Source organism: Leopardus geoffroyi, chromosome C1 (genome assembly GCF_018350155.1).
Source record: "Leopardus geoffroyi isolate Oge1 chromosome C1, O.geoffroyi_Oge1_pat1.0, whole genome shotgun sequence".
NCBI classification, from domain to species: domain Eukaryota; kingdom Metazoa; phylum Chordata; class Mammalia; order Carnivora; family Felidae; genus Leopardus; species Leopardus geoffroyi.
Window position 1 is genome coordinate 161,226,634 of NC_059328.1, and position 24,635 is coordinate 161,251,268.

The following is a 24,635-nucleotide window of genomic DNA, read 5'->3' on the forward strand; positions in this document are numbered from 1 at the left end:
TAGCACTGTGGATTTGCTCCCACTGAGAAAGATGTCAGAGGACGGACCAGCTGAATAGAAGGTGATGCTCACCGTCAGAAGGGTCCCACGTGGGAACTTTATACCTCATCTGTTGTGGTTAGCTGTTGCTGCATCACAAACTACCCTAAAACTTAGTGTCTCAAAACAATAACCGCTGTATGAACATCTTACAATTCTGTGGGTTTGGATTCCAGGCAGGGATTGGCTGAACCCTGCTTTTTCTTCACATGGTCTCCGCTGGGATTTCTTGGCGGTATTTGGCTGGTGGCTGGGCAGGTTTGTACAGCCCAAGATAGCTTCACTCCCATAGCTGGCACTTTGCCATGGACAGCTGAAGGCTGGGCTCTGTTGGACCTCTCCCCCTCCATGCGGTCTCGTGGTTCTTGTGCCATAGAAGTTGAACTTCTTGCATAGCTTAGGGCCCAAGAATGAGTGTTCCAAGAGTCCCAGGAATGAGCTGTAAGGCTCCTTACGCTTTAGCCTGGAAAGTCTCAGAACATCACATCTGCTCATTTTTATTAGTCAAGAAAATCTCTAAGGCCAGTTCAGATTTAAGGTGAGGGAGTTAGACCCCATCTCTCAATGAAACGAATGTCAAAAAACGTGTGGCCATCTTGAGTCTTCCTCAAACACTTTCTAGTGACCTTAGAACTCTAAGAATGAATTCAGTATTACAAGTCATTTCTCAAATCTCTTACCCAATGATGGAAAAAAAAAATGGAAGAAAACTCTCAAGAAACCTTTATGTATACACTGAGCATGCACTGAGTATTTAATAATATTGAGTAAACCTTGGTATGTGCTGAATTCTTAATATTTGTACAATTGAGAGATCTATTAAATGGAATATATGATTGAGAGTAATTGCACAGGCTCTAAACAGATAACTCTTGGCTGACAATTTTATTATCAACCTTGAACAAATCCCAGAGAAAATTGATGTTTATATAAAGCAATTTAGTCTGTAAGTATTAAACTCTGGGACTCACACATTGGATGCCTTTTCCCGCTGTTTACCTCATGGTTTGTCATTTATTGCCGTAACCATATGCCCTCACACACACTAACCGTGTCTCCAGAATTCTATGTAAACTATAGTTGTGGCTCTTAACCATAATATATCATCCTTGTAGTGGCGAACAGAAGCCTATTTTCTCAGGTCTTTTGATTTTTTTTTGTAATAAAAAGTTACATCTGTAGTATTGCTTCAAGCTTGTGAGCCTCAGCTGCTCTGCCATGTATACTCAATGCATGCTCTCTCCCAGAAATCCTTTTCTGAGAAGGCCTAGCTGGCATTAAGCTTTCTCCCAGTTCGGCAAGGACAGCTGGGATTGGGAGAAGGCCAGGTGCAGAGACTGTCCCAGTCACACACTGTTGGGTGGACTGGGCGGGGGAGACGGGGGAGATTAGGAAGCATGTCACCTGGGCCCTTCCTACTTCAGGTCACTACATCTTTTTATTTGGTGACTAAAGGACGAGGCACACTGACGGTGGCAGCATTGTGAGCACGCTGGGACAGCAGACCAAGGAGTGAAACCATGGATTTTCCAATTTAGGGGATCTAGCCCTCCAAGGACACTGCTACTTTCTTTGTTCAAAAGGCTTCTGGATTTTTCAGCTTTCACGCCCCCCTCTTCCATCGACCCACCTCTTCACTCTCCCTCTAACCTCCCCCAAATCCTTTGCTAAGAATTTCCGCTCCAGATTATGCAGTCCACTTTCACTTTTTCCTAGCTGTCTTTGAATTGTTGGCGGGATTAGCGCTTTGGAGACCTTGAGTCCAGAATGGTGCCTTGTTAATTGGCTGACTGGAGGAAGGCGTTTTGCATTTCCATGAGAATTCCTGATCTTTAGAGGAATCTGAGGAGGGAGGATGTGCCCTTTGAATAAAGTATACTGTTGGGTATGCTCCATTTGCAGCATATAATACAAGGGTGACACATTTTCTGTAAAAAAAAAAAAAAAAAAAAAAAATGCTTAGGTACCATAGTCAGTCATTTTTTCTAGCTTCCGTGTTCCAGGACTAGTTATTGGTACCAGGGATACAAAGATGAATAAATCTGGAATAAAGCCGACCTCCACACTGAAGGAATTAAGCTTAGTAGCAGGCAGTTTAAAAAAAAATTCATTTTAGGGGCGCCTGGGTGGTTCAGTCGGTTAAGCGTCCGACTTCGGCTTAGGTCATAAGCTCCATAAATGTATTTTTGAGACAGAGAGAGACAGAGTGTGAACAGGGGAGGGACAGAGAGAGAGGGAGACAGAGCATCGGAAGCAGGCTCCAGGCTCAGAGCCGTCAGCATGGAGCCCAGTGCGGGGCTTGAACCCACCGACCGCAAGATCGTGACCTAAGCTGAAGTCAACCAACTGAGCCACCCAGGCACCCCTGTAGCAGACAGTTTTGTAAGCAGATGAAACACAGTATCACAAATATGAAGTGGGAGAGAGATGTATGCATACCGTTGATGGAATCTGAACAGATGGACGGGGTGTCTACTTAATGCTACTCTCCTTTTTGAGTATTTATTGTAAGTGGCTAATGGCTAGCATATATATATATATATATATAGAATATATATATATATATATAGAATATATATATATATAGAATATATATATATATAGAATATATACATCTATATCCTTTTAATTAACATTTGAAAAGATTTCAACTAAGGAATATATTTTAAAAATACACATAACACTAAAACTATTTTTCCTGCGTTTGAACTATTTACAAAATAGAGCTAGAAATTATTTATAACCACTAAAGACATTGCTAGATGACTGTAGCCAGCACATAAAGAAAGCTCAGAGAAATAAAATATTTTGGTTATTTACAGAGTGTAAATTAGGATATTCTAATACCCTTCAAAATCAAAGAGCTGACTGTCTCCCACACCCTCTTACCTTCCTTTCAACCAGTGTGGCATTTACCCAAACTCTTCGGTAACCAATAGCAACTGGGGGTGGATTGGCTACTCTGGGAAAGCAAACTTCTGGAGCAATGGCGTGGAGGCTCTATTTACTAGTAGGGTCCAAAGCTGAAAAAAAATTCACCCTGGTTCATTGGACTGGGTAGAGAGTGAATCCCCCTGGTTAGCCTTTCTACACTTTCCACCCTTCTGTAAGCAGGAAGAACGTGCACATGTGTTTATGTCTGAACACCCCAACCTAACTGATACAATGTTCCTGGTGGTGGTTTCCTGCCGGAGAACACCTTGGGCGGAGATTACTGTTTTTTTTTTTTTTTTTAAATGTTTATTTATTTTTGACACAGAGAGAGAGAGACAGAGTATGAGCGGGGAAGGGGCAGCGAGAGGGGGAGACACAGAATCAGAAACAGGCTCCGGGCTCCGAGCTGTTAGCACAGACCAACGTGGGGCTCAAACTCACAGACCGCGAGATCATGACCTGAACCGAAGTCAGAGGCTCCACCGACTGAGCCCCCCAGGCGCCCCAGGTCACTCTTGGTGACCTGCTACAGTTCCTGGTTTGGGAGGCAGGAAATTTGGTCTTTGTCCGCCAAAGCTGAAGGAGACTATAAAGGTGTGGTGTTGGTTACCAAATCAGAAGTCGAGATATCCTGAGTCTTAATTTGTTCAGAGACCCTGGCATTCTCTCTTAGGAAAAGTCCCTGCTTTAAAGTCTCCAGATATAAAATTAGGACAGTGGCTTTGCCTTTTGGAAATGCACTGACTTTCTAAAGATTTTTGAAAGATGAAATGTGATATAAGTGCCAGTGAGCCCATTTTTCTCCTTTTTCACCAGGACTGCCCAGAAATACCTTGTATAATGCAGAATCATTAGGCCCTTCACTTTTAATCATGTGATCTGGGACAGCAAAGCCATTGTTATAGGAACATTCTCGACTATTAGGTGGTCCAAATTTCTGCATTCTTTTCCTTCTTTGTTATTTGTTCTATACAGTGGTACGTTCACAGGGCAGAATTTATTACCTTGAGTTCAAACGTCTTGCTAATGTGCTAACAGAAGCGACTTATTGAATAGTGAGTTCTTAATTATTCATGTGCAAATGGCTTGCTTTCCAGATTCAACTGTGAAGAAATTTTGACGTTCAGGGTCTGATTTCTCTATTAAGCAGCAGGTACTCTTAACTACCTCGCCAATTGATTTTTCAGTAGTATAAGCTGCTTTAACATTAGCAGCAAGATGTATTCAATAAGCTAAAGTTTCAAACAGAGTAGCAGTGATTTGTTAAGTCGGCCACGGTTTTGGAGGATCTTTATCACTAACGTTTCCCTTGGTTGGACAGACTGTGAAAGGAAGGAGATAAGAATGTGTTTGGAAATGTCCTTCTACTTTTTCTTTTTTAATTTTTTTAATGTTTTATTTTTAAGAGAGAGAGAGAGAGACAGAGTGTGAGCAGGGGAGGGGCAGAGAGAGAAAGACACAGAATCGGAAGAGGCTCCAGCCTCTGAGCTGTCAGCGCACAGCCCGATGCGGGGCTCCAGCTCAGGAACCACGAGATCGTGACCTGAGCGGAAGTCGGATGCTTAACTGAGCCACCCAGGCGCCCCTGTCCTTCCACTTTCACCTCATTCTCCCGCCCGGCCTCCTCGCCGGCTGGTCCTCTGAGCTGTTTTTCCCCTTCCAGCTTCTGGTGTGGAGTTTGGGGCCCATCGTTGCTTCCGCAAACACGGCAAGAGGTGCAAGTGGCCCAGAGCTGGTGTGAAGCGTGGACGTGCTTGCGCCCAAACGCCAGGCACTGAGGAAGTGCAATGACAGGGACTATTGGCCAAGCTCAAAGGGAAGGAACGGTTTATCCGGACCATTTACATGAAGTGACTGTGGGGTGCAGGTGACCTCATGTACATAGCCTCTGCCCTGTGTTTAATACCCATTGCCTGAAGCCTGCTCTTGTTTTATTTTCTAGAATATTTTCTCCTTCTTCATTTTCATAGCTACTATTTTACTCACTATGTATTTACTGGTAGGCATTGTGCTCCATACCTCACGTCCATAATTCATTTAATTCGTGTAACAACCCAGGGAGACAAGAATGCTGGACATTTTGTGGATTAGAAAACCGAGCCCTTGAGAAGCAGAGGAAATCGTTCCAGCCCCTCAGCAGGGAAGTAGGTGAGGCTAAGCTGCCACTCTTGAGTGCTTGCCTTGATCTGAACTGACACACTCCAGACATCACTGGTTTAAGTCCTGACTCAGAATCAGCTTGTTATTGTTTTTCATTGAAGTTCTTTTTGTAGAAAGCAAAATTTTTTTCTTTCCTTTTTTTTTTAATGTTTATTATTTATTTTTGAGAGAGGGAGAGAGAGAGAGAGAGAGACAGAGCACGAGTGGGGGAGGGGCAGAGAGAGAGGGAGACACCGAATCCCAAGCAGGCTCCAGGCTTCATGCTGACGACAGAGAGCTTGATGAGGGGCTTGAACCCAATAACTGTGAAATCATGACCTGGGCCGAAATCAGACACTTAACCAACTGAGGCACCCAGGCTCCCCTAGAAAGCAAAACAATTTTTTCTTTAAAGAAATCAATTTTAAAAATGTCTCCTCAGGGTGCCTGGGTGGCTCAGTCGGTTAAGCATCTGACTTTGGCTCAGGTCATGATCTCCTGGTTCACTAGTTTGAGCCCCACGTTGGGCTCTGTGTTGACAGCTCAGAGCCTGGACCCTGATTCAGATTCTGTGTCTCCCTTTCTCTCTGCCCCTCCCCCACTCATGCTCTGTCTCTCTCTCTCTCAAAGAATAAACATTAAAAAAAATTTTTTTAAATGTCTCCTCTAAGTTTGGCCTTTCAGTATATAGAAAATCAATATACAGAAATCCATTGCATTTCTATACACTAATGATGAAGTAGCAGAAAGAGAAATTAAGAAGAGTCCCTTTTATTTTTATTAATTTTTTTTGAAACATTTTTTTTTGTTTATTTTTGAGAGACAGAGAGAGACAGAGCACAGGGGAGGGACAGAGAGAGAGGGACACACAAAACCCGAAGCAGGCTCCAGGCTCTGAGCTGTCAACACCAGAGCCCCATGCAGGGCTTGAACCCACCAACTGTGAGATCATGACCTGAGCCGAAGTCATATGCTTAACTGACTAAGCCACCCAGGTGCCCCAAAACAGTCCTATTTATAATTGCACCAAAAATAAGAAAATACCTAGGAATAAACTTAACCAAGGAGGTGAAAAACTGGTACTCTGAAAACTATAACACAATGATGAAAGAAATTGAAGATGACACATACACATGGAAAGACACATACACATTCCATGCTTATGGATTGGGAGAACAAATATCGTTAAAATGTCCATATACACAAAGCAATCTATAGATGCAATATAATCCCGATCAAAATACCAACAGCATTTTTCACAGAACTAGAACAAACACCCCCAAAACTCTGTATGGAACCACAAAAGATCCCAAATAGTCAAAGCAATCTTGAAAAAAGAAGAACAGAACTGGAGACAGCACAATCCCAGATTTCAAGATACACTACAGAGCAGTAGTAATCAAAACGGTATGGTACCGGCACAAAAATCGACCCATAGATCAATGGAACAGAGTACAGAGCCCAGAAATAAGCCCACGATTATATGGTCAATTATCTTCAGTAAAGGAGGCAAGGATATGCAGTGGGAAAAAGACAGTCTCTTCCACAAATGGTGTTGGGAAACCAGGACATCTACATGCAAAAGAATGAAACTGGGCCACTTTCTTACACCACACAAAAATGAACTCAAATTGGACTGAAGACCTAAATGTGAGACCTGAAACCATATAATTCCCAGAAGAGAGCATAGGCAGTAATCTCTTTGACATCAGCTGTAGAAAAATTTCTCTGGATATGTCTCTTCAGGCAAGGGAGACAAAAGGAAAATTAAATTATTGGGACTAAATCAAAAGAAAAAGCTTTTACACAGTGAAGGAAACCATCAGCAAAACAAAAAGATAGCCCACCGAATGGAAGAATATATTTGCAAATGATATATCCAATAAGGGGTTAATATCCAAAATAGATAAAGGACTTATACAACTCAACACCAAAAAAATAAATAATCCAGTTAATAGCGGGCAGAAGACATGAACAGACATTTCTCCGAAGAAGACAGACGATGGCCAACACACACATGAAAAGATGTTCAGTGTCACTTACCATTAAGGAAATACAAATCAAAACTACAACGAGATATCACCTCATACCTGTCATAATGGCTAAAATAAAAAACACAAGAAATATTGCCCAAGAGGATGTGGGGAAAAAGGAACCCTCGTGCACTGTGGGTGGGAATGCATATTGGTACAGCCACTGTGGAAAACAGTAGAAATGTTCCTTAAAAAGTTAAAAATAGAAATACCATATGATCCAGTAATTTCACTACTGGGCATTTGCCCAAAGAATATGAAAACACTAACACTACATTTCAAAAGATATTTGCACCCCTATATTTATTGCATCATTATTTACAATAGCCACGTTAAGGGCCAAATGTCCATCAGCAGATGAATGGATAAAGAAGATGTGGTATATTTATACAATGGAATATTACTTAGCCATATAAAAGAATGAAATCTTGCCATTTGCAACACAATAAATAGATCTAGAGGGTATAATCCTAAGTGAAATAAGTCAGAGAAAGACAAATACCATATGATTTCAGTCGTATGTGGAATTTAAGAAAGAAAACAAAAGAACAAAGAAAGGAGACAAACTAAAAACAGACTGTTAAATATAGAGAACAAACCGATGGTTACCAGAGGAGAGATTAGGGGCGGATGGGTGAAATGGGTGAGGGGGGTTACAAGTACACTTATCATGGGGTGCTGGGTGGCTCAGTTTGTTAAGCATCCGACTTCCACTCAGGTCACGATTTTGCAGTTCGTGAGTTCCATCCCTGCATCAGGCCCTGTGCTGACAGCTTAGAGCCTGGAGCCTACTTCAGATTCTATGTCTTCTCTCTCTGCCCCTCCCCTGCTTGTGTTCTGTTTCTCTCTGTGTCTCTAAAAAAATAAATAAACATTAAGAAAGATTAAAAAAAGAGTAATGTATAGAATTGTTGATTCATTATAGTATACACCTGAAACTAATCTAACAGTGTATATTAATTACAACTGAATTAAAAGAAAAAAGACTACATTGCATATGGCATGAGCTACACTTAACTTCATGTTTGTTTCTGATGATGGTGGGATGGAAAACCAAATTTTCCAAGTGGTGGTTTCGCCTCAGCCTTGGGAGCTCAGTTTTATATTTCACTTGATTCTTTTAAAATTTAGTTTATTTTGGGGCGCCTGGGTGGCGCAGTCGGTTAAGCGTCGACTTCAGCCAGGTCACGATCTCGCGGTCCATGAGTTCGAGCCCCACGTCGGGCTCTGGGCTGATGGCCCAGAGCCTGGAGCCTGTTTCCGATTCTGTGTCTCCCTCTCTCTCTGCCCCTCCCCCGTTCATGCTCTGTCTCTCTCTGTCCCAAAAATAAATAAACGTTGAAAAAAAAATTAAAAAAAAATTTAGTTTATTTTTGGCTGTCTAGCAAAATGTGGCTTCTTGGCTTAGAAAAATTCCCTCAAAACAAACAGTAAGAAAAGAATCCCACCTAAAGTGACCATTGTAACGAGTTCATTGTAAGTGAATTGAAATACTCAAGTGAAATTTATTTTAAAATAGATCTGGGTGAACAACCTTAATGCCCACTGATGGATTAATGGATAGAGAAAACATGGTGTGAGTATATATATATATATATATATATATATATATATATATATCATATAATATATATATATGTATAGCAGAATATCATTCAGCCATAAAAAGAAGGAAATCCTGCCATATATGAGAACATGGATGAAACTTGAGGACATTATGCTAAGTGAGATAAATCAGAGAGAGAAAGACAAATACTGTATCATCTCATTTATATGTGAAATCTAAAAAAAAGAAAACAAAAACCCAAACGCATAGAAACAGAACAGATTGGTGGTTAGCACAAGCAGAGGTGGGGGAGTGGTGTTCAAAAGGTACAAATTAACTTCCAGTTAATAATATACATACGTTCTGGGGATTTAATGCACAACATGGTGACTCTAGTTAATAATATTGTATTTTATATTTAAAGGTGACTAAGACAGTAAATCTTAAAAGTTCTCATCACCAGGGGGAAAAAAAATCGAACTGTGAAATGACAGGTGTTAACTAAACTTATTGTGGTGATTATTTCACTAAAAATGTACATAAAGTCTGGAAAAATAAATAAAATAGGTCTGGGTTTTAAACTAAGGTATAGCTGGAAATTTGGTTTCTCCTGATTCCAGCCAGAGGTAGGTTTGCCCCTAGAAAATGTGCTGTGACTTAGAGCAAATAAAATGTCAAACAAAAAACATTTTTACTGTGGAAGGAAAATCTCTGACCGCTTACATAAAGAGACAAAAAAGCAACATGGAAAACTCTTTTTCATTTTCTGAAACATAAAATCTGCCATTGAATAGTAGAATCCCTATTTGAAAAGTTTACTGTATGTATCTAGCTCACAAAACTGTATGTGTATCATGGGTCAACGCATAACTTGTAAAGGCCAAATTTTGAAAGCTTGTACACAGGTGAAAGTTTTTATTTTAATACAACATTTTAAGTGCTTCAGATTCCATCAACCTTACTAATCCTTAAGGCAAGGCAACTCTTTGGGAGTAGATGCTATCATTATCTCAGAGCTGGGGAAACTGAGGCATAGAGAGATTAAATGACATGAGGTCATGTGGCCAGTCTGGACACAGAGGCACAATTTGTAGCACGGGGTCCACAGACCATGTGCTCCAGGAAACATGTAAAACCATTAGTATAATGCAACTACAGAAGGAGAATAAAGAGATGTTTTCAATAGTTAGTTTCCATGTTGCCTAAAAGCAGCAAACATGATGTTCTCTGCAGTTGGTGATGATGAAGTCAGTACAACTGTGAACCTGATAGCAAAATGATTACAGTATTACAGTAGGTCCTAGGAAATGGAAAATATTTCAGGCATGATGGGAGTTTCTCAGAGTTCTCCACAGTTAAAATTAAACCCACAGTTTAAAATTACTTGAACGCTCCCCTACCTAAGGTAGGATATAGAACAAATAATTTTCTTTTGAAAAGTGTATTGGTAAAACATAATTCAAAAGCTCTCATCTGAGCAAATGTCTGTTCATAGCTTTCATTGCCTTTTTGTTTAAAATTTCCGGTTTGTAGAAGTATCTCCTATGATCTTATAGTCATATTCTTAGGTATTCCTGTTTTCTAATCGGCCTTTTTTGGAACATGACCCGAGTTTGTCATTACTGGATTTGTCGAGCAATTCTTGCAATATGTGTATGCACACACCTCATGCCCTATACGGTCAGCACATCTTTATCATCGAGCTAACTTCCTCCCTTTGCTTCCAGACAAGTGTCTTCTTGTCCCAGATTTATTTTTTCGTTAAAACTATGTACCTCTTTCCCCAGGTCTTTACCTCATAATTTTTAGCTTTCTTGGTTCTTTCATTTCTTTTGGTCCTGAAACTGACAATGTCCTCAGCAGATGGTGAAGGTCGTCTACATCTCCCTTTTGAGACTTCTCTTACATTAGCCTAACTCTATTTATCACGGAAATGACAACTGATTCACAAAACTTGTTACAGTTAATCAGGAAAAGCTGACAGCCTTCAAAGAGACTATTGTGAAGAGTCTTTGAGTTTGACTCAACTTCAGGTATGTTTGGCATCCTAGGCAGGAGATAGGTGGAAGGTAGGAGTGTGGTTCAAAGTTTTCCATCTGTCATGGGCACTCGGCACACTCCAGAACAAGTCTCTTATCCTTGTTTTTCCTTATCCCTTTCTTTTCCCACACATCATTCAATTCCATAGCACTCTATAGTTCGTTGCTATTTTAAGTTTAACATTATTTAAAATGTCAGTTTGAGCACAATCAATATTTGAGATCAAGTAGATAACTGGCCATTCAAACATCATCTACTAAAACATATCTTGGGATGGAGGCAGCAAACGGTGCACAGAATTACCCTTGGAAGCAAGGAGTGATATTCCAGTATGGTGAACAGCTGCTATGACACAGGCACACCCCACCAGATGCCCTTGCAACACAAGGGCTTAAGGGTTTAAACCTTTAGTTGCTGTATTGTGGGGGTGGGTCCTAGGAAAGTGGCCAGGGTAGGGGCAGTTGAACTTGGGGAGCTCAGGGCAGAGTTTTTATCAACCAGTTCAGAAGTATTTCAGCAGGCAAACCATAAGAGATTCTTAAATACAGAGAACAACCTGAGGGTTGATGGGGGTTGGGGTGGTGGGGAAAATGGGTGATGGGCATTGAAGAGGGCACTTGTCAGGATGAGCACTGGGTGATATATGTAAGAGATGAATTACTGAAATCTACTCCTGAAGCCGAGACTACATGGTATGTTAGCTAACTTGAGAATAAATAAAATAAAAAAAATAAATGAAACAATTTACTATCAGGAAAAAAAACTTACTTAAATGTTTTTGAGAATGAGTTAGTACATTAAAGAGAATCAGCATTTATTATGCCTATACTACAAGCCCTGTATTAGATAGTTTAGAAGATGAAAAAGTATAATGTGTTTGCCCTTTTCAAGTTCTTGACTTTAATCATTACCCAAGATTTAAAAATGAAACCACTAGAGAATAAAATAATACCACATTTAACCGTGTAAATATTAAATTTCTAAAATAGAAGACAAAGAGGATGGAAATTCAGTGGAGTGGGAGGAAGATACACAAGGCAGAGGTGGGGCCTTAACTGGACCTTGAACATGGTAGTGGAATATGTATTAAAGATGATACAAGGCAGTGGGGAGGACTGCATGAGCAATGGCTTAGAGAAGGAAGGAAGCGTTGTTACGCTGGACAGTGTCAGGTGTCAAATCGAGTCGCATTTCAAAATTAAAAAAACAAAGTGTTACTTAAAAAAAAAAACAAGTGCAACCAGTACAGCTGCATCAGTGGCTCTCCCTGAATACCAGCTTGCAGTGAGGCTCACTGTACTCTCACTGTCATAGCTCCGATCTGTTTCTCTGGAATAGTAGGTGTTCAACATGAAGAAGAAAGGCTATCTTGCATGAAACATCATAATACAGATGTTCTCCTTAGCTTTCTCAATTAGTTTCCAACAGTTTCTCAATCTTACCACGGTTATTACGCATTTGTTAAAACAGTGTGATCTTCGGCCTTGCCCACTGAATTTGAATTCACTGCACCCCACTTTTTTTTGAGATGCTCAAATCACATGGTTTATTCACTCAATTCAAAACACCATGAAAAGCAACAAGAATTTGATGGGGTAATGAATGCACCTGGGATGTGGTACCTGCCAGATGGAAGGACCAAACTTCCAGGATTCTAGAATCCTGGGCTATGTTTTGACCCTCCATCTGCGGCATCATCCTTCCTTGCCAATGATGTGGTTACAAGCACTGGAGTTCAAGTTACACAAGGGGCTCAGTAGACGCAAGGTGCTGTAACCAGCACATGCTTGATATCTATTGGGAAGATATCTGCCCAGTAGCTTGTTGGTCACGGACTAACCAGCTGAGTGGCTATTTTTGGCAGAATACTGGCCCCCAAAGATGCCCTCGTCTTAGTCCATAGAACTGTGACTGTGTAACTTCACATGGCAAAGGGAACTTTGTAGATGTCATAAAGAAGCTTGAGATGGGGAGACTATCTTGCATTATCTGGTGGGCCTGGTGTTAATGACAGGAGGCCTTTTGGGAAAGTGGGAGGCAGGGGAGTCAGAGTTAGAGAAGATGTGATAATGGAAGCAGAGTCAGAGAGATAGACTCTGTTTGAAGGTGCTACACTGCTGGCTCTGAAGGTGGAGGAAGGAACCATAAGCCAAGGAAAAGCAGGTGGCCTCTAGAATTTGGAAAAGCCAAGTGTTAATGGACCGAATTGTGTCCCTCCCCTCTGTGGAATTCCTGTTGAAGTCCTCTGCACCCCACTTTTGACAATACTTGACTGGAGTTATTGATTGGAAGAGAAATAGGACACGCCCCTCTTACCTGAGGGACACACTCTGGCAGTTGTTACCACCCGTGGACCCTTGATGGTGTTCAGGCAGTTTTGTGTGGTGCGGGCTGCTCCCTTGGTACAAATACTCCTTGAGGTGAAGGGGCATCCCTGTCCCCATCCCCACGTACACACACAGTGCTCCAGCTCTTCCCTGGGGCTGTGCTCTCCTTCCCTTTCCAATGCAGGGACATCAGATTCCAAGACAGCCTCCCCAAGGCATTCCAAGAGCCTCAGGCTAGCACTTCTGAAACCTTTTCATGCCATGGGACCCCTTTGGCAGGCTGCCAAAGACCACGAATCCCTTTTCAGAACAAGGTTTTTAAATGCATAAAATAAAATACATGGGATTACAAAGGAAGCCAATTATATTGAGATACAATTAACAAAATGTTAAGAAACTTACGTTGTAGCAGTACATATACTTGAAAAAATTTTTTTAATATGAAATTTATTGTCACATTGGTTTCCATACAACACCCAGTATTCATCCCAACAGGTGCCCTCCTCGATGCCCATCACCCACCCTCCCCTCCCTCCCACCCCCCATCAGCCCTCAGTTCGTTCTCAGTTTTTAAGAGTCTCTTATGTTTTGGCTCCCTCCCTCTCTAACCTCTTTTTTTTTTTTTCTCCTTCCCCTCCCCCGTGGTCTTCTGTTAAGTTTCTCAGGATCCACATAAGAGTGAAAACATATGGTATCTGTCTTTCTCTGTATGACTTATTTCACTTAGCATAACACTCTCCAGTTCCATCCACGCTGCTACAAAAGGCCAGATTTCATTCTTTCTCATTGCCACGTAGTATTCCATTGTGTATATAAACCACAATTTCTTTATCCGTTCATCAGTTGATGGACATTTAGGCTCTTTCCATAATTTGGCTATTGTTGAAAGTGCTGCTATAAACATTGGGGTACAAGTGCCCCTATGCATCAGCACTCCTGTATCCCTTGGGTAAATTCCTAGCAGTGCTATTGCTGGGTCATAGGGTAGATCTTTTTTTAATTTTTTGAGGAACCTCCACACTGTTTTCCAGAGCGGCTGCACCAGTTTGCATTCCCACCCACAGTGCAAGAGGGTTCCCGTTTCTCCACATCCTCTCCAGCATCTATAGTCTCCTGATGTGTTCATAAAAAATTTTTAATGTTTATTTATTTTTGAGAGAGAGAGCGAGAGCAAGAGTGGGGGAGGGGCAAAGGGAGAGGGAGACATAAAATCTGAAGCCGGCTCCAGGCTCCAGGCTCTAGGCTCTGAGCTGTCAGCACAGAGCCAGGCGGGGCTGGAACTCACAAACCATGTGATCATGACCTGAGAGAAGTCAGAAGCTTAACCGACTGAGCCACCCAGGCGCCCCTATATACTTTTTAATTGACCTATTGCACAACAAGATCTAGTGGAGGGTCTATCTAATGACTGTAATTGAAGATATTGTAACTATGATGTGATGTAAAAAAATCTATGGGTTCTACTGGAGACTAAAGCATAGGTACTTATCCTACAGCCCCTGTGGTGCGTTGCCTACCTTCATAAAGGAAGGAAATGCTAAATGCCAATTAGAGGTTAGTGAAAACAAAAATGTAAACATTTTTTTTGTCATCCAAATTTCACAGTAACTCTGAATTCTCTTTTCCCTGGTTAAGAATCCCTGGGGATAAAGTTGCCCCAGAGATCAACACCTCACTGGAGGCCCCACCCATGCTCTGGAGGCAGGAGCCTTTAGGCCACCCACACAGAGCTCAGAGCTGACTCTGGGTGGGGACCTAGTCCCGGCAATTTGGGGGGCAGGAGAGAAGGGCTCCCGAGCCCTTGTCTGTACCACCTTAAACACCCATCCTTTACTGTTGAGGGGCTTCTTCTCAGCTTCAGAGCACCTACAAACCAAGTTTCAAATTGCTGATACCAGTGTGACTTCTCCCAAAAGCTCTCCTTTTCACCTGGTCAGATCCCTCCCTGGGTGCTCTGGGTCCAGGCTGAGCTTGAGTTTTTCTCATCTGCAAAAGAAATACCCATCTCATAGGAGTGTTCGGAGGGTTAAATGAGATAATAGCTGTGAGCTGTAAATTGTATAGCACCATCAAAGTTTGGGCTATGATCATTTTTGACGGTTAGTTCTTTGAGGGCTGAAAACAATCCATGCAGCTCCCTTCCCCGAGTATCTGGCACGCGTTAAGCGCTCCATAAACACTTGTGAACTGAATGAAGTGCGCATTTGCACGTGGGCTTGGGTCGGCGAGAATCCGCTGCTTAAGGCGATCAGTGCCGGCGCAACACCAGCACGTCTCCTTGCTAACAGATAGTAAACGCCTTTCTGGCTCGGCGCCGAATTGCAACCACAATTCCCAGTGCTTCTTTCCCGAAGGACCCCCCAGACGGGGCTGCTGGGCCGAGAGCTCAAGGCCCACCCCCCAACTCCAGTCTCCCACTCCGGCTTCCGGGCCAGGTAGGCGGCTGCCGGAGCGGCCAGGGGCCGGCCGGGGAGGGGCAGCGCGGGGACGCAGCGCAGCCGGGCCGGCCGGGAAGGTGCCGGCTGCGGGCCGGGTGGCGGGCGCGCAAGGAGGGGCCAGAGGGGTGGGGAGGGGCGGGGCCGGCGTCCTCGTCACTTGATAAAACGCCTGCGAGTCTCCAGAGAACAACGGGCTCATTCAGCCACCGGGAGCTGCCCGCGAGGGGGAGCGGCCAGGCGGAGTGCGCAGCTCGTCCCGGGGGTGGGGCCGGGCGCGGTGGCCGGAGGAGACTAAGGTGGCCGCGGCGGCGGCGGCGGCAGCAGCAGCAGCAGCAACAGCAGCGCGGCAGCCTCGAACCCGGCCCCGAGCGCAGGACGGCCGCCGCGGCTCCTGCTCCTCTCCACTTGCGCCCGCCCATGGCGGCCGCCGGGCAGCTGTGGCTGCTCTACCTGTCCGCGGGTCTCCTGCCCCGGCTCGGCGCCGCCTTCAACTTGGACACCCGCGAGGACAATGTGATCCGGAAAACTGGGGACCCCGGGAGCCTCTTTGGCTTCTCGCTGGCCATGCACTGGCAGCAGAAGCCCGAGGACAGGCGGCTGTAAGTTCCCCGACTTCCCACCCCCGCCAGGGCGCCGGCCTGCGCGCGAGCAGGGGCGAGGGCGCGCCGCGTTCCCGCCAGCCAGCCCTACCCGTGCGTCTGCCCCGCCCGGGATTCTGCCGGCCCCCGGGGGAGCGCGGCCCGCTGCTCGCCGCCCCGCCCGTCGCGGCGCCTCCCCCCATTTGGCCTTGGAAGCCGGAGGACCCGAGGGCCGAGCCCCGCGGACCCCGGCCCCGGTGCCAGGCGGGGCTGTCCTCGGCCCCGGGAGAGTTTACTTTTTTTTTTTTTTTTTTCTTTTTAAACAAAAGTGCTTTCCGGAGGTCCTTCCCTCCGGGCATGTTTGCTGGGAACCCGGCAGGTGGCACGCTTTGCTGAGCTTCACGTGTATGTTTGGGGCGAGGGTGACCCGGGGTGTGGGGTCGCTGCATCGCTGCTGTGGGCTTGCTGGGAGCGTTGTTCTGAAAGATCCAGGCCTTTCCCAACCGCACACACTACCTGGTTTCCTTGAAGATTCGCGAGCCCGGCAGAAGTTGGAAAGCCACTTTTTATCCTGTCTTGCGTGGCTTTCTCTGAACGGCGGGCGCTCCTCTGGGAGCTACTCTTACACCCCAACTTTTTTTTCCAAAAAAAAAAAAAAAGATGAAATTGACTAAGCACCTGTTCTCATGACTAAGATCAGCTGAGAAAACAAGCCCCTATGAGTGGTGTTCCCGGTCCCCCGCCCAGGCCCCAAAGCGCCCGGCGGGGGATACCTCAAGACACTTTGGGCCCCTGCACTGGGCAGGCCCAAGCTGAAGGGTTAAAGCAAAATGTCCGATCTGGGCTGGGGCTTTGCAAACAAGGTTTGGAAATGACCCCCCTCCCCCACCATTGCATAGCGGTGTTCCTCCCGGGAGAAAGTGGAGACTGGCACTGCTTAGCTTCTCCTTTTCTTTCTTAGACGGTGTTGGTTCCCACATGATCAAACTATTCAGGCTGGAGAGGGTTTGGGAGCTTAGTCCGCCCTAATCGCTGTGGGCCTTCATTCTTGATCTGTACTACCGAAAAATAAACTCACAGAAGGTCCCTCCTCCCTCAAGGCTTTTAGTGGAACTGAGGCCCTTCCAGGACCAACAGACCGGAGAAAGCAAAGTGCAGCCCCAGTAAAGAGAAGACTGTGTTTATGAGAGACGAATGGGATTCTAGAGCTGGAGGAAACCTTTTGATTTCTGAGTTAAGAACTTCAGAATTGGTGAATCTTAAAGTCAGGATTTTCTGATAACACCTGCTAGTGAAGCAAAGAAACTAGTAGGGGGTGGGGAGGCCCAGGGCTGGTGGTCTGAGGGCTGGCCAGCTACTTATACTCTGCCTTCGTTTAGTAGAAATAATTGTCAAGCTGTAAATCTGAAATGAAAGGTGGTTTCTGTTACCTCAGTTAATGGATGACGTTTAGTGTTTCTGAATACTTAGTGTGTAAATGTGCTTCCACCCATATGGAGAGTTTGAACTGGTTAGTGCAGCAATGATTGTGGGCCAGCGGAGGGAATACATTCTGCTTGGTATTCTCTTGACCTGACGCCTACTGAAGGTGATGGCTTCCTTGGAATACTTGTTCAAGCAAACATTGTGAAGGGGAAGTATTGGGGCAAGGAAATATCTGGGATGGAGACTTGCAAAATGTGACTTTAGCCAGGAATCTCTGTCACTACGCAGCATGCCTGCTAAAACTTGTTACTGCTGTTAGAGTCCTCTCCCCTTCTTTTGGTAAAGTATTCCAGCTTCAGGAGCAGCTTTGGTCCTCCCGGGAAAACCACACACAGGCCATAATCACATCAGTTGTCACCTTTGACTGTAACAGTTGTGGGTGTAAATAACAGCCAGTGAGATTGAGACCCCACAACTTCTGGTCCAGTGTCCTAAACTCTGGACTCTATAGAAAAGCTCAGTAGGAGTATTTCAGGGAACCAGTGAGAGAGGCCTGAGCTCATATTCCTTCTGGGCCATGTAGCAGCTGTTAATTTATTTTGAACCTTAGTTTCTTTACCTGTAAAATGGAGCTATTACTGCTTAATAAGGTTATTGTAAGGATTAAGAGATAGCACCCAGTGCTCAATTCCTGCCTGGCATGGGTACTTGCTGACTAAGTGGCTGTTAGTGCTGATAAATTTAGAAGCACTAATTCAGTTCCTACTATGTGCCAGCTATTGGACTGGTGTTAACCATTCTGATTGTGACTGCCAAAGAGCAAAGCCAAAGTTTATTATTGTAGGTGGCGTAATGGATATTGTAAACTCTTAAGTTACATTTATGAAACCTGTGTTCAAAGCAGTTTAACTTTAATTGATCATAATTAGACTGATAACAAAAAGTGGATTTGCTGACCAAGGGACTTCATTGAGGCAGAAGTAAAGATGTGTGAGGGGCGCCTGGGTGGCGCAGTCGGTTAAGCGTCTGACTTCAGCCAGGTCACGATCTCGCGGTCCGTGAGTTCGAGCCCCGCGTCAGGCTCTGGGCTGATGGCTCAGAGCCTGGAGCCTGTTTCCGATTCTGTGTCTCCCTCTCTCTCTGCCCCTCCCCCATTCATGCTCTGTCTCTCCCTGTCCCAAAAATAAATAAACGTTGAAAAAAAAAAAAATTAAAAAAAAAAAAAAAAAGAAAAAAAAAAAAGATGTGTGGGAATATCAGATGAATGCACTGTTATCGAAACTGTCATAGATTTTTGTGACTTAAATTTTCTACAGTGTTATTTAAATAACACCAATTTGAACTCAAGTTAAGATTTTATAACAGAATAACGTATCTGAGAGCCTTGGGACGTGTTGGGTGTTCCCAGGACTTTGGGGACTATAAAACTGACCTAGAGACTATAAAACTTCAGTCACGGTTTTAGGCTGTGCATTAAGGAAGTTTGAGACTCCAAACGATGATGAGATAGTCGTCTGAGTTACCGAGGTCAGGGTCTGCACTGCTTGGGATCTTTCGTTTCTCTTAGATATTTAAGGTTGAGTTACCACCCCTGCCAGGTAGACGGTGCAGGATGACACCTGTGGGTATGTCCGTTCTATGAATCATCACCCTTAGCTCTTCTTGGAAGAGACGGATCTATGTTTGACTATAAAGCAGAAACTAGAAGGAAGAAATCTGTAAGTGCAATTCTTGTAGAGCAGTTCTGGGTTTTTCCTCGTCCATTATCTTCTTTTGGGGAACTTTTTGATCCTCATCATCTTCCAGAGGCTCTCCAGGCCCCTTGTCCCTTCTGACTCTGTGATGTTTGCTTTTGATTTTTCTCAGACTAGTGATGCTCCTGCTTTAAAAATCATTAACTAGAGGTCATCTAGTCCGACTGACTCCCTTTATAGATGAAGAAACTGAAGCTGAAAGTTAGGAAATGTCTAAAGTCTCACAACTGGTTCAGAATCTGAATAGAATCTGGATTTGAACTTGGTGTTTCTGACTTGTGCTCCTGCCATCTCCTAAAGGAAAAGTCAGAAATGTCCTTCAGACCTGGAGGAATTGGCCGGCATCTGAGTTTTGGAAACGCACTGTGTTATGTTGATTTATTAAACTGCTTCCCATGTGAATCGGGGCTATCTGTTTAAGTATCTGTGCCTGGACTCTCTTCTAATTGACCCTTATCCAGCTGGCCTTGGATCAGCTTCCGGGTTCTTCTTTCTTTGCCTCTTATTCCCTCCCTTTCTGAAAAAAGCCCAGTGAGGGATGACTGGAGCCAGCCAGGGCTCAGAGTTGCATCCAAGATGTGTGCCTTAACGCTTGCTTTCTTGAGTGCATTCACAGTGCCATGTGGCCCAGGGCCAGCATCCAGGGACTGTGCTCGGTCACCTTGAGTCCTGAGATTAGAGAAAGCTCCAAAATGGGCAGGGAGATTTAGAGATCTTAGGACTCCGCAAGAAAGAGAAATAGACCAGTTTAATTTTAACACAGATTGGTGTGAGACCAACCAGGTAATGACTTAGGGTTTGAAAAACAGATCAGAGTACCCATGGTATGAATAATTTGTTAAGAGTCAGGTTAAATGCTCTTGTAAGACTCTCCACATTTGTAAAGAAGCAGTCACTGTGTGTTCTTAGTTGTATTGTACTCTGTTTTAGCATAGCAATAACATTAAGATTTAGTTTAAGCTTTGGTGACCAAATCGAACTCGAGCTATCGCACATGGTTACCCCGGGACCTGGGCTCCACATACTACTGTGGACAGAATTGGCCTGTGAATTATTTGGCACTTTCAAGAGGGATAGTGGAGACGTAATAGAAAATACTATTGTATGTTTAGCTGACCAGGTCAGTTTTATGTGGAACACTGATTGGTTCTCAGGCAGCCCATCGTAAGAAAGAACATAATCATATCTCAGGAGCCAGTTTAAATTTCTCCATGAAAGCCTTTTGAGCCCAACCTACACTATAGCAATTTCTTCTTTGAATATCTGTAGCACTTAGTATCATGTGTCTGACAGTTCTGATGGTTTTGTGTTTAACTGTTATCTACCATTTTCAAAGGATGAACCAGTCTCCCCAGCTGGATTATAGGTAATGTGAGGGCAGGGGTTTTATGTTCATTTCTTTGCCTGATAGCACCTAGCATATGCCTTGAAAATACCATGTAGTCCTATCATATTGTCAATGTAACTTGTGAAATCCACTCTTTCAGCTCAGAGTAGAGAGAGAAAGAAATCCCTTTATTTAACCCCTTGCCATTCCCTGCTCAAAGTAGCCCTTGGACTCTGCTACCCCCAAGGAAAGGGAAGCATAATAGGCATAATAGGCACCCAAGACCTTCATTCTCGGTTTTTGAATTTTCAAGGATTCCTGTCCCAGCTAAGGGATTTTCAGGAGTGATTTTAAATTACATTTGATTTTTGCCTTAAAGGTGGCTGACCCACACTGCAGTGGGTTCTTAGGATTTGTTGGTTGTTATAATGAGACTAGATAGAGATGATGGCTGTAGAACAAGATCCTGAAAGCACTTGGCAAGGATATGCATGGGTCAAATGGGAGTAAGCATGTGAGGGTACTAGTGAATTGATGGCTAAAGCTTTAGTTATTCATGGCTAGTAAGGGAATCTTGGATATGTGTAACTCTAGGGGCCGTGGCGGGGAAGCTGTTAACTTCCTCCAGTGGGAGCTATAGTCTAGATCCCAGTTGTGATTTGGTTGGGACCTAGTGTCAGAAACAGAATTTGGACGGCTTCTTGGGAGGGTGGTCAAGACTCAGCTGCAGTAATGGACACCAGGGGCAAGGCCAGCCCCTGTTCTTTCTTACCCTTCTGTGTTTGTGTACAACTTGAAAATCAAATAACTTTATATTTGCAAGGAACCTTAGGGATTTTTTTTTAAGTTTATTTGGGAGAAAGAGTGTGCGTGTGTGTGTGCACAAGCAGGGGAAGGGCAGAGAGAGAGCGTCCACGCATGCATGCGGGAAAGAGAATCAATCCTAAGCAGGCTCTACGCTCAGCATGGAGCCTGATGAAGGGCTCAATCTCAAGATCATGCGATCATGACCTGAGCCGAAATCAAGAGTCGGTCACTTAACTGAGCTACCCAGGTGCCCCAGAATGTTAGGGATTCTTAAACCTGTTGGCCATCAGGGTAACTTACATAAACATATACTTCTAGGCTCATCCCAGGTCTACTGTATGTGGATGTGATCCAAGAATCTGCTCTTAAAGTTTTCTAGGTTTGAGCCAGATGAGCTTTCCTTTTTTTACACAGAAGATAGCATAATGTAGTGGGTAAGAACAGATCCTAGAGCTATAGTCTAGTTCCCAGCTGGAGCCTAGAGTCAGCTGGGATGAAATTCTGCTCTGCCATTTACTAGCTATGACATTGTGCAGGACAGCTATAATTCTGCACCCGGGTCCAACGTATGGGCTTTTTTCCCACACACCACCAGTTGGGTAATCCTACAGTATCCAGTTGTGACACCATCTACCTGGAGATAGCATCAAATCCCACAGATTAAGGACTCAGTCCTATAAGACTGCCTTCTCCCACTTCAGATGCCAGTCCCAAGTCCAGGTTGTCACTTGTGCTTGTGATGGATGAGCTGTAGATTGGAGGTTGCTATGACCTCTCTCCTTGTGTTCAATTAATTTGCTGGAATGGCTCACAGAACTCAGAAACATTTTACTTGCTAGATTACTGGTGTATTATAAAAAAAGTACAGCTCAAGAACAGCCAGATGGAAGGGGTGCATAGGACAGGGATGAGGAAAGGGCACCGAGCTTCCATGCCCTCTCCAGGTGTGCCACCCTCCCTTAAATTTTTACATGTTCACTAAGCAGAGGTTCTCCAAACTCCATCCTTTTGCGTTTTTAAGGAGGCTTCATTACATAGGCATGAATGATTAAGTCATTGGCTATTGGTGATTGACCTCAGCCTCCAGCCCCTTTCCTTAACTGGAGGTCAGGAGGGTAGGACTAGGAAGTTCCAACCCTCTAATCAAGCAGTTGGTTCTCATGGCAGTCAGCCCCCATCCTTAAAGTGTGGTCCAAAAGGAACCATGGACAAAGACCAAATATATGTATTGCTTTTTTAAATGTTTATTTTTGAGAGAGAGCGTGAGTGCCCAGGCAGGGGAGGGGCAGAGAGAGAGGAGGACAGAGGATCTAAAGCCAGCTCCATGCTGACAGCAGCAAGCCCCATGCAGGGCTCGAACTCACGAACTGCAAGATCATGACTTGAGCTGAAGTCAGATGCTCAACCAACTCAGCCACCCAGGCACCCCCAAACATATGTATTTCTTACTTTAAATCACAATATCTAATCTGTCTATGCTCTCCTTACACAATTGTAAAGGAGGATAATTGTACCTTAGACTAGTTCTGGCCCAGAATAAGCACTTGGTGTTTGTTAAATAAATGTGGAAACCAAGGCTGTAAGGAGGTGAAGTGACCACGGCACATTGTTGGGCAGGTTGGTTCTCAATCTACATCTTGCATCCTTCTTGGCCTGTGCAGCATGTGGTTTCTCCTTTTGGGTTTGAGTTTGATCATGGTTAAGTGTACATCCTCCCTTTAATTCCATTCTGTAGTTATCATGTTTGGAAAGTACATCTCCGAGGAACTGTGCCTCGTAGCCTTTTGGTAGCTGCCAAGCAGTAGATGAATACCGGTGTGGTTTCACTATGTGGAGGAGATCAGGAGGCAGACTGGTGCAGGGACAGTGAGGTGCTGGGCAGGCAGTGACTTTGTGCACAGGATACCCTTGGAGCGTGGATTGTGACGTTGCAGGATGCAGTTAATAAGGAACACCAACTGTTCGGTTTCCAGATCTTCTCAGACCTCTGACTTTGGAAGTACCCCCTCATCCTTATCCTTGGGAGACTGGGTAATTTGCACTTCCCCCAGGGCAGGGTTGATGATGATTTATTTTCCTGGTCCTTTGGCATTAATGTATGGTAGGAAAGCTGGATCTGTTTGTGCAAAGCTGGGTCTGATTGTTCACAGTTGGGTCTGATTGTTCACAGTGAAGCTGCTTAACGTTGAAGGTGCACGGACAAAGTGTGGAAGTAATGTTCTAGCAGATTTCTGTTTCTTAAGCTGGCACTTGGAATTGGAAATGAGTGATCCCTTGGAACTAAATTAAGAGACTAATTGTTAATTAGCCCTGAACTAGGACAGGTAGATTGGTTCTTCATAAGTATCCGTGCCTATTAGCCTAATAACAGGGTGGAATGATCACCATCTAATCTGCTGCTGTCTGGCTTTTCTGGTTACAGGTAAAGAAGGCAAGACAATCCCAAGTCAGTTTACTCCATAGTTGGTGTGCGTGTAGAATGACTTCTTTCACAGGCCACAGGGTAGCCCGGTCAGACCCCAATTTGCTCTCTCGCTGTGTGTCTGTGTCTTTCTCTCTCTCTCTCCCACACACATGCTGGATGCTAGGGTCAGTTACTGTTGTCACTTTGCCTAATCCCAAATTGGGAGAAAGACTTCAGAAAACGTTTTAAGACTCTAAAACCAATGAAATTGCACAGAAGGCTGTTCTGAATTAGGGGGAGTGGGGCGAGCGTTACTGAAGCAAGCGTGGAAGGCAAAAGCAAGTACCATGAAGCCACAGATGTCCGCTCGCATGTTTATTTGCAAACCAGGAACATATATTTTGCGTGTCGTACAATCCAAAGATTACTTTTTTTTGAAGAACCACTTCAGATATAGTATAGGAAAACCTTTTAGCAAAATATGCTTTCTAAGCCTGGAAGCATAGAAATAAAAATAAACTTTGGAATAATGTGAAAGGGGCACGCTGGTTAATGATATGAAGAATAAACGGAGCACAGAGTAATGCCTGTTTACCCAAGGTCTCTGTTTGCTTTGTTTGGTGATATCAATGTCACTGTAGTTTCTTCATTTTGTAAAGGACATCGATTTGTACTGAGGTTATTTTAAGCATGGGTGTGGGGGGAAGTGTGCAAATGATGGTAAACATTTCAGGCCCATAAGGGTAGGATGTCACTGAACTAGAAGTCTCTTGAGCCAAATAGCCTCTTGTCTTTGCAGAATTAGAGCCCTTCTCTTTAGGATATACTGCCATTGATAAAGCAG

The 24,635-nt window shown here is 44.0% G+C and overlaps 1 protein-coding gene across 2 annotated transcripts in view; it reads left to right on the forward strand.

Moving 5' to 3' along the window:
- The first annotated feature begins 15,687 nt into the window (after positions 1–15,687).
- Positions 15,688–24,635, forward strand: part of ITGA6 (integrin subunit alpha 6) — a 78,769-nt gene continuing 69,821 nt past the window's right edge. For both annotated transcript variants that reach the window (XM_045480208.1, XM_045480209.1), the window contains exon 1: positions 15,688–16,095. In XM_045480208.1, coding sequence (XP_045336164.1) covers positions 15,914–16,095 — 182 coding nt within the window. In that variant the 5' untranslated portion in view covers positions 15,688–15,913. The remainder of the gene's footprint in view (positions 16,096–24,635) is intronic.